The sequence below is a fragment of the Akebia trifoliata genome, chromosome 14 (assembly GCF_017979445.1).
Source record: "Akebia trifoliata isolate Shusen 1 chromosome 14, ASM1797944v1, whole genome shotgun sequence".
Classification (NCBI taxonomy): domain Eukaryota; kingdom Viridiplantae; phylum Streptophyta; class Magnoliopsida; order Ranunculales; family Lardizabalaceae; genus Akebia; species Akebia trifoliata.
The window spans coordinates 8,128,324-8,138,952 of NC_141388.1; the positions used below are offsets into that span (position 1 = coordinate 8,128,324).

Here is a 10,629-nt window from a genome sequence, read left to right on the forward strand (position 1 = left end):
CTAAAGAGACATACTTTTTAGAATTGACTTTTTGATACATATTTTCAAAAAAATTGATCTCTGCGGTCATTGTCCCTTTAGTTTACCGCCCCATATCACTTTATAAACTGTTTAATACATTGCAGGGCACTACGGTCATTAAACACTTATATTATGGTATCGTATGAAACAAAATAAATAATTATGTAAAGAAAGGATATGTTATGTTGCTAACTTGCTTAAATTTGACCCTAATTGCAATGGAAAAATCTTACTTTACAAACACTCTAAAATTCAGCTCAACCAACACCAAAAGGATCCAAACTCTAGTCTTGGTGTGACCACCCCCGAATAGATACATGAAAAATACTCTTTGTTTTCTCCGTGATAATCTCCACTCAACTGTCTCTCTCTCTCTCTCTCTATATATATGAAACCTCAAAGTCTCTCATGACTTTATAACCAAAATTGTGAGTGTATTAACACCCTTCTTGGAGAGAGAGATGGGTGGTTCTCACCCCTTGGGAGCTTTGCTCTTTGCATTGAGTGCTTTGTGGCTATTGCCTGAGATCATACTAGCTGAGCAAACAGGCGTAACGAGACACTACAAGTTTGATGTACATTTTACTTCTTTAGCTTCAATGCTGAGCAGTTTCAATTTAAATGTGTTAGAAAAAAAATGGAGCTTTCATTGTATATAATTCTATTTTTTAAGTATTTAATTTAACTAATTGTTGTAGATCAAGTTACAAAATGTAACAAGATTGTGTTACATGAAGAGCATTGTGAGCGTTAATGGAAAGTTTCCTGGGCCTCGGATTGTTGCACGGGAAGGTGATCGGGTGGTCGTTAAGGTTGTTAACCATGTTCAAAACAATGTCACTTTGCACTGGTATGGAACCCTCTCACCAGCTTCTTATGCATGTGCTATTGGTAAATTTATATTTTAATGTGTAAAGTGGGGAGAAGATGGTACAATTGCAAATAACTTGTATTAACAAGCTAAATAACAAGGCATGATATAGGACAGTGTCGTGATTTTCTATCCCACCCCCCCAGCGGCAACATACTCCCTCATACTCTCTTGACGTGGCATGTGCTAGAATCATAAGTTTTTTTCCTTTGGGATACACAACTGCACATCCCCATAAATATGTGCACCATTGTATCCCGAGGAAAAATCTATGGTTCTAGCACATACCACGTCAAGAGAGTATGGGGGAGTATGCCAGAGGGGGAGTCAGAAAATCATTATTCTATAGGAAATAAGAATTAGAAAAAAGATATTAGGATTTTAGGAATTGAGGAGATAGTAGAGATAAGATGGGATTGAGAGCTATTAGTGACTTACATAGGGTGTTGATAGTTGATATGTCAAAGAATTATTTGGATAGTCGTAGCTTTGAGGAAACTTTAAAGGTTCCCAGCAACTAATCTACTACGAGATATAAGTCAATAATTCCAAGGAAATAACAACAATGCCCCTTGACATCCAAACATAAAACAAATCCATGTAACAAATATATTTTACATGAGATGTCGATGCAAAATAGGATCTACATCTAAACAAGGGATATTTCCGAGACTGATATATTTATAAAGTGTCATTGAACAATAACAATAAAACCCTTACTTTTTTTGCATTGAAAGATAAAATAAGAATACTTTCTCAGGACTTTCTACAGGAGAAGCATAGTTGTGGAGGTTGGTAACATCCTTTGAAGTCCGAGACATAATCGTTAAAAAATATCATTTTCTTTGTAACTTTAATTTCAAGTGTGTTTGTTTAGTATTTTGTTTGGTGATTGATGAATGAGAGAACAGGCATGGAGTTCGACAACTTAGAAGCGGATGGGCAGATGGACCTGCATACATTACTCAATGCCCAATACAGCAAAACCAGACCTACATCTACAACTTCACTACAACTGGGCAGAGAGGGACTTTGTTCTGGCATGCTCACATTTCATGGATGAGGTCGACCCTCTACGGACCCATCATAATCCTCCCTAAACACAACGTTTCTTACCCATTCCCTAAACCTTACAAGGAAGTCCCCATCATCTTCGGTAATTAACAAGGAATTAATGAGATGGATTTGAATCGTTCTTCCAAAACTAATTAACATATTTCACTAACATGAATTTGGATTTGAGGTTTTAGGAGAATGGTGGAATGCAGATCCCGAGGCTGTTATAGCCCAAGCTTTGCAGAGTGGAGGAGGTCCTAATGTCTCTAATGCATACACCATCAATGGATTCCCAGGGCCTTTGTACAACTGCTCCTCCACAAATGGTACCAATCTCTATTGAGCCATCTTGGTCATTTTTTAGTAGACAAGCCTAATGTCATACATGATCAAACACATGCAGATACATTCAAGCTGAAGGTCAAGCCCGGGAAGACTTACCTCCTCCGTTTGATCAATGCTGCAATGAACGATGAACTCTTCTTCAGCATTGCTAACCACAACCTCACTATCGTTGACGCTGATGCTGTCTATGTAAAGCCCTTCGACACTGACACTCTCCTCATCACGCCGGGCCAGACCACCAACGTTCTTCTCAAGACCAAACCTTACTACCCCAATGCAACCTTTCTCATGGCAGCAAGTCCCTATGTCACTGGCCTTGGAACATTCGACAATTCAACGACCGCAGGAATCCTTGAATACATACAACAATCAAATTCCTCTGTCTCTATAAAGAAGCTTCCCCTTTTAAAACCAACTCTTCCAGCACTTAACGACACATCGTTTGTTACCAATTTCAGTCGGAGATTTCGTACCTTGGCCAATTCTCAATACCCAGCCAATGTCCCTCAAAAGATAGATAAACAATTTTTCTTCACTGTGGGACTGGGGTCAAGTCCATGCCCAAAGAATCAGACATGCCAGGGCCCCAATGGCACAAAATTCGCAGCCGCGGTTAATAATGTCTCGTTCACACTCCCAACCACATCCCTTCTCCAAGCATATTTCTTCGGCCAGTCGAATGGTGTCTACACCACCGATTTTCCTACTAAACCACCATTCCCCTTCAATTACACTGGCACCCCACCCAACAACACTAAGGTGGGCAATGACACAAAGGTGGTAGTGCTGCCCTTCAACACTAGTGTAGAGCTGGTGTTGCAAGACACTAGTATCCTTGGTGTCGAGAGCCATCCTCTACACCTCCACGGCTTCAACTTCTTCGTTGTTGGCCTAGGCTTCGGTAACTATGATCCAAACAAGGACCCTTCCAATTTTAATCTCGTCGATCCTGTCGAGAGGAATACTTTTGGTGTGCCATCCGGTGGTTGGGTCGCCCTTCGATTTCTTGCAGACAACCCAGGTGAGTCCAACTGATGCATGTAACAATTGAGGCATGCATTGATCATGATCATTTGAATATAATTGTAGTGGGTCCACCAAGAAGATCATGAAACTAATCACCAATATCATGATGTGTGATGTCCATCTTTATCGTTTCTTCTGTATGTATATGTGTGATGATTTTACAATGTCACTCATGTAAAAAAGATCATATTTTGGTTTTCTTCTTTGTAACAAAATAGTGCTGACTTTTATTGTTGACGATGATGTGTCAACAGGTGTATGGTTGATGCACTGCCACTTTGATGTACACACAAGCTGGGGCATGAGGATGGCGTGGATAGTCTTGGATGGAATCCTTCCCAATCAGAAGCTGCCTCCCCCACCGTCGGATCTTCCTATGTGTTGACTTTGTCTTTTTCAAACATTTGTGTTATTTTTTTAATAATTTTTTTGGCTTTGCGCATCTATAAAAAAGAGGATTCTACTCCACCGTTGGATCTTCCCAAAGTTGAATTCGTCTTTTTCAAACATTTGTACTATTTTTCTTATATTCTGTTGGGAAAATTTTTTTGCTCACCAAAATCTGGGGTCCACCAATCACATGTATCCACGTGTTTTAAATGACATTTCTAATTGAATATTGATCCAAACGGAGTCCTGTACCTAACCAAGGTCAGGTGGCACCCCATTTCATGCCATGTGACATTTTTGGGTACCCATTGAGCATATAGACATGTGGACCATCCCTTTGGTGTACCTATTTACCAAATATCATTATATTTGATAACTTGTATCCACTAGATCTAAGCTCTTGGAAAAGAGTTTAAATCTAACAATCAGAAATCATTCTTAAGACAATGCTATTATCAATAGAAGCACACCTCCAATCAAATTGATATTTATTGTGTAGATTTTTTTATTTTATTTTTGCTTAGTGGGGTTGGTGGTTAACAGTTAGCAAAATTAGTATATAAAAAGTGGTTCAAGAGGTTTGAAGACCTTGGGAACAACCTCCACTAAGGGATGAATCACATTCATATGATCAGTGGGTCACCAAAAATGTCACGTGGCATAAAATGGGGTGCCACTTGACCTTGGTTAGGTACGGGAGACCGTTTGAATCCCATTCTTTTTAATTTACAAAAGTATCATTATTAGGTACAAAACTACTCTTGTATGTTTGACATGTCAAGCACCGAGGACTTTTATGTAAAATACGACTCATTTTGTTGGCATTGCGCATCTAATTAAAAAAATGTTTTCTTTTTAATGTGTAAGTTGGGCTTGAACCCACAACCACAAAGTTGTTTTGCAATGTGTCAAACAAATCAGCTATTGAGCTAAAATAAGGAGAGAATTATGTTAATCATCTGAGGAATAGCTATCAAATAGGGTTTTTTTTTTGGGATTGATACGTCAAATGGAATTACAGCAGCCAAAGCTAGTGGTGAAATGGACTGGACCCAGGTCCAGTTATATACAAGAATGAGGCCTGCAAGCCGGGCCACACACCCCTAATCAAAGTCCAAAAATGGGACAAAAATAAATAAATAAATCTGGAGGAACAAGATTCAGCCTGGTTTTGTGTCTATGAAATGAGCACAATTGCAGAGTTGAGAAAGAAAATAATATAAACTTCAAGTAACAATTCTAAAAGGAGTGTTGATCCTAATTGGACCGACAAAACTACGAATCCTTTGACATGGGGCTTCTTAAGAAGCCCAAACTATATTTTCTCAAATGAAAAAAAGGGGTATCAAAGACTCCATAATGGCACCGTTAAAGAATTTCGTTGAATAGCTACTGCTCATGGTCGAAAACTGAGGGGTACCCTTCATAATGCACCATTTATTATTAATGATGACAATGGGCGGGGCCTGAAATAGGCCATTTTTAATTTTCCGAGTTTCAGTCGTTAAATAATTGGGCAAGAATTTAAAACTAGGGGAAATTTCAGGAAAGAATAAAGTTTTTATAAAATTACTAGACCAGCCTAAGTGACCAGAGCGAGAACACCGGAGCACCAAATTAAATATAAATTTTACAATTATATGCTTCATTTGCTTTACTTAATCCACATGACTACTTACTCTCTCGCAAAAAACACCTCTTTTACTAATTTAGAATTAATAATTTTTAATAAAATAGACACACCTTTTTTAATAAATTTTGTATTGAAATATACAATACTATGCTCCATGATTAGTATATTATCACTCGTTCTGTGGTTGAGTCTTTTTTTTTTAAAATACTATTTATATAGCTTGACCATATCCCCAATGTTACCATGATACTCACCAAGTCCAATTAGTTACAGCAAAAAAATATTATTATTAGCAATTAAATAAGGAAAATGCTGAAGTAACAATAAAATGGACATCGATTCTCACATTGTTGACGTGGATGTATGTATGGAAGCATAGAAGCTTTCAATCGAGATATGAGTGAAAAGCATCTATGGCTATGTGTGCACTTCCACATCAGCAATGTGAGAATCGATATCCATATCAATGTTACTCTAGCATGACTCATTAAATAATCAATATATGTTTCAATGATTAAAGTTTCTTATACTTTGAAGGTTTCAAATTAGTTCAATAATTACAATAATATTTAAAAAAAATTTAATCTTCACACTATTGTTTTTGAGGGCATATATAACTAATAGTTATTTAAGAAATAAAAATACTTAATATGTAGATGAAATGAGATTCTTTATACGAATGGGTTTCCAACATTTTGTAAGCAGGTTGTCATATTTTGAGAGCGGGGATTGAAGAATGATTCCTTATCAAAATACAAAGCGAGATTTGAGAGCGGGAGTTGCACCCCTAACAAAAAGATTAGGTTATTAACAAGCATAATTTTTTATTATCTTAAACCTTTATCAAGTCCAGGGCTGCACATTATTAAGCCTTAGCCCAACTCAAATTTGAGAGGCCAAAAGTTTTTAATCTAGCCCAATTATAGTGGCTCAATGTCAAGGCCCTAACCTTTTTTTTTTTTTTATTTTAAGAGTTGGATTAAACATCGGACCAACACATTTTGAAAATATTTTTTGAAATATAAATTTATCATTTTGAAAATTAACTTGTTACCTGCTTACTACCCCCAATGCAAGTGCATAGTTGTCGCAAGGATCTTGGTTCGCAATTGTTGGTGATGACAATGAAAATAATCATTCCATAACTTCAACCTAGCTACTTTCTTCCCAAATTTAGCTATCTTCAATTTCTCTCGTAAATTTTTTTTACTATATTTTTTATTCTAAAGATTCTATCTACTTCAATCTTTCAAAATAATTTTATCATCCTCTTCAACCTTATGTTTCTTATATACTTCAACCTTTAGACGTTAAGAACAAGATAAGATTTTTGAAATAGAAGGTGATGGAATTTGGATAGAAAAAAAATGGGAAATTTTACAATTCCAAAATACCCCTACACGATAGTATTAATGATAGGGGAAAAATCCCTCTAAAAAAACAATTTGTTTACCAAAACTATTTTCTTCTACCAACTTTATGAATAGTTTTCAATGATTGCTGTCCCAATAAATGAGATGATTTCATTGCATGAATAATAACTTATCCTAGAAAATCAAGGTTTTTATTTTTATTTTTTATAACTGTGCTGGTCTAGTAATTTTCTAAAACTTTATCCTTTCTGGTAATTTCCCTAGTTTCCAATTATTTAACGGGTTAGACTTGGACATTAAAGTTGGCTTTTTTATGGCCCGACCCATTGACACTCTTAATGATAATAAAATTGTGCATGATGAAGGGTACCCCTTAGTTTTTGACCATTAAGCAGTAACTAGGGCTGTCAATGGATCGGATTAGGGTTGATTTGAATGCATTAAGGATTGGATTGAATCCGGATCTGATTCGATAAGTATCGGACCAATCGCAGCTTTTCTTTTAATTGAATCTCAATTTAAGATCCAATCGCAATCGGATTGGGCAAATCCAATTTAATGTAGAAAATCTAAATAAACTTCATATCTTTAATATATATATATATATATAATTTCTAACATTTTATTGGATTTGGACATGGTCAATCCAAATTAAATCCAATAAGATATCAGATTGGAACCTTATCGGAATCTAAATTATTGGAACGGATTGGACTTCGGGTCTGATCCGATCCACTAGCAGTAACCATCCAACAAAGGCAAGAAATCATCTTTTTGTGCTGTTTGGTTGGAACAATATTGAAAATTCACACTGGGTTTAAATAAAATTAAAATGATGGGATACCATTCATGTAGCTGGCTCCTAATGAAAAGGTGGTGATGATGATGACTGAAAATACACATTGGTTTCATTAATTTTTAGAGATTGTGAAAAAATTTAATGGCTTTAACACCGTTTGTACTGGGTTAAGGCTTGGTCGACTTAGGCCCGATAAGGGTATAAAACTTTCCTAAGTCCAGCCCGTTTTTTCAGGGTCAGGTTAGGGCTCAACCAAACCTGGTCCAAACCCACCCATTGACAGCCAGACTAAGTCCATTCCGGATCATTTACAGGCTAGGCAAGGCCAACCACTTTTTTCTCCTTGCAAAAGAGAGAGGTGGGCTAATTAAATACTGTGCGTCAGGCTGGGCTGTAGACCAGATTGTACATCTAGTCCAAGACCAGTTCGACAAATAAATGGGCCTTCCTTCCCAGTTAGAAATGGACTTTTTAGAACTCATGGCTTGGGCCGACATGACCCATTGTCACATCTAGTAATTGTACTAGTCTGAAAAATGAAGCAAAAAGAGAACAAAAATCGCACACAAAACACATTGATTTACGTGGTTTGTCAGTGTGTCTACGTTCACGGGGTCAGATCAATATCAATCACTATTTTATGTTTTACAACCTTACAGATCTCTATTTATAAAATCATGTTTTGTTAAAACGAGTTTATATCCACAAAAATAGAAACTAAGCACCCAAAAAATAGAAAATCCTTAATAAAATTGGATTACAAGACATTTACACAACAGCTAGTTCATCAAAGACTATCATTAAAGCTAAAGCTTGAAAGGGTATTCATTAAGGGGGAAAAAAAGTAGATCGCCACCCAAGCCAAATAGATTTTTAATCAAAGTTAGTGAAATTCTACTACTTTCACTTGGGGTCCCGATGCCTGTTTCTTTTGCACGGCCCATGTGAACTAATTTACAGGTGTCTAGTCTTCTCTTCTGTGCTGGATTGGACCCATTTTAGCTTTGGATCCCCCACATATGGAATTTAGAGAGGTCCTACCCGTACCTTGCCACGCAAGCCAATCAATTACTCTGTCACTAAAGACTCAACCCCAATATTGATATGGTAGTGATGGGAGTATTGTAACTACCATACGCATACGAATCCAAGCCATTTTTAGGTGGCCATCATGTAATTCAACATTGTGTGGCCCTCCACTAGTACCCGAAGCTTAAGAAACTCCACATATAATCAACTCTTATGTGTAATTCCTTGCCCACCAACTATGTGTTTATGTCACGGTTTTAAAACTCGTCTGAGACTAAGATGTATCACCCAAGTTAACTTGGTATCAGAGTTGAACGAGACTAACTCACAAGTCATTTTTTTTTAATACCGACATTTAATATCACATGTTCAATTTTTTTATTCTTTGAACGAGACGTCTTAAACGTATCAGAAAATTCATCTGAGACAATTCGATATCAGGCTTGGACGAGACGAGACGTGAAACCAATTTTTAAAACCATGGTTTATGTGGCCTAGCTAGCTTACTTAATCTGAACTCTTATAATTTTTTATTTCTCTTTCCAATCTTGCTATGAGTTTTGATGGAATGAGGGACCAGTACCACGAGGTGATGGGCCCCACTTGCTGCTACCCATTGGGATCTAAATATTACTGCAAGGCTCAGTCACTACTCTCTAATTAATGCATCATTCCCATTTTTTTTTTTTTTTTTTATAGTAGCTCCTACTTTAGACTTTAAATTAAGTGTACAGTATATATTATATGAAAAATATGAAATTTCCCTTTGAAAACTAGGTACAAGTAATTAGCATTTACTTCTAATTTAATAAAATATTTTCTATTATTTTTAGGTGAAAATACAGATAAAAGTATTTGTATCTATTTGTTTAGGTAAAAAATATTTACTTAAATTAATAATTTATACCCTTTTAATTTTACCAGAATGAAAATTTACTTATTTTTCTTTTGGTTAAATAAAACTAAAATTATATAGAAGTTGGTATAAATTATCTGTTTATGTAAATATTTTTTTTTTCACAAACAAATAAATTTTACATATCATGTAAATATTTTAAAATTGTAATTTTATAATCTACTATCAAAAAATTATTTCTTTTTCACACGTGAGCTTAAGTTATTTGAATTGTGATAATCTGACACTCTTTTATCAAACGCCCCTTTGATTCAGGATACACAAGTAAAAGATTTACAATTATGTAATTTCTAGGTTAGGGAGCGTATGAGAGGGGGGGGGGGGGGTGGGCGCATCTCAAAAAAGAGCGTTAGATAATCACTAGTCAATACTATATCAACAGGGAGTAGATCCTTTGTAGCCTGTTTTTTTTTTTTTAGTTCTCTATAGCAATTATCAACGGTTGAGGGTGTGCTACATCATCAAGATGATTACATCAAATTATTTAAATTTAGGTGTTTAGTGACCATCCCTTTTCAAATACTTTATTAGAGAAAAAAAAAGTTTGTTTTTAATGTATATATATTTTTTCAAATCTTATCTAAATTCTAAAGCACAAGTACTAGAGGACTAAGTTCTTATTTTTCTTCAATGTGATGTTCTATCGATGATAGAACAAGAGCTACAAAAGATCCGTTCCCATGTCAGCAACACAAAAGTCTTACAATTACATGTATAGCTCTTGTCCTTGGGGTTTATTTTCCATCGATGAAAGTTATTATATTATCTTCATCATAGTCAAAAACCTTATCCTGCGAAATTTAGGGGTTAATTAAACGGATTTTGCTCTTCAATCCAACTCTTTAATTAAACCCATATTTTATTGCAAGTGTGTTCATATCCAACCTCACTACTTCAAACTCCACTCTTTCTGTTCTTTTTCTTGATCTTTTATAATCTTCAAAGTACACACATGGGGATTGTGTGGTTTAAATAACCAAATTGGAAAAAGTATCATTTGCCATCTAAGAGATATTATAGCATTAACTACTGTTTGCATAGACAAAAGTGCCCGAGTCACTAAATATAACCAATCAACTTGTCAATGTACAGCAATACAATGTTAGGTTGCTTGTCTTGTTGTAGAGAAAATGTGTCTTGAACTTGACATATCTCACAAAATATATATCA

General features: G+C 35.7%; 1 protein-coding gene across 1 annotated transcript; it reads left to right on the forward strand.

The window, feature by feature from the left end:
* Positions 1 to 448: 448 nt before the first annotated feature.
* LOC147385989 (laccase-17-like) lies at positions 449 to 3,912 on the forward strand. Its single transcript, XM_086422967.1, has 6 exons — positions 449 to 596; positions 720 to 871; positions 1,804 to 2,048; positions 2,143 to 2,274; positions 2,352 to 3,314; positions 3,574 to 3,912. The coding sequence occupies exons 1-6, from the start codon at positions 483 to 485 to the stop codon at positions 3,702 to 3,704; spliced, it is 1,737 nt and encodes a 578-aa protein (XP_086279093.1). The 5' UTR covers positions 449 to 482; the 3' UTR covers positions 3,705 to 3,912.
* The last annotated feature ends 6,717 nt before the right edge of the window (positions 3,913 to 10,629 follow it).

Coding starts and splice junctions, on each gene's coding strand:
- LOC147385989 (XM_086422967.1), top strand. CDS start 483: ATGGGTGGTTCTCACCCCTTGGGAGCTTTGCTCTTTGCATTGAGTGCT. Junction 872..1,803: donor AACAATGTCACTTTGCACTG/GTATGGAACCCT, acceptor ATGAGAGAACAG/GCATGGAGTTCGACAACTTA. Junction 2,275..2,351: donor CAACTGCTCCTCCACAAATG/GTACCAATCTCT, acceptor AAACACATGCAG/ATACATTCAAGCTGAAGGTC.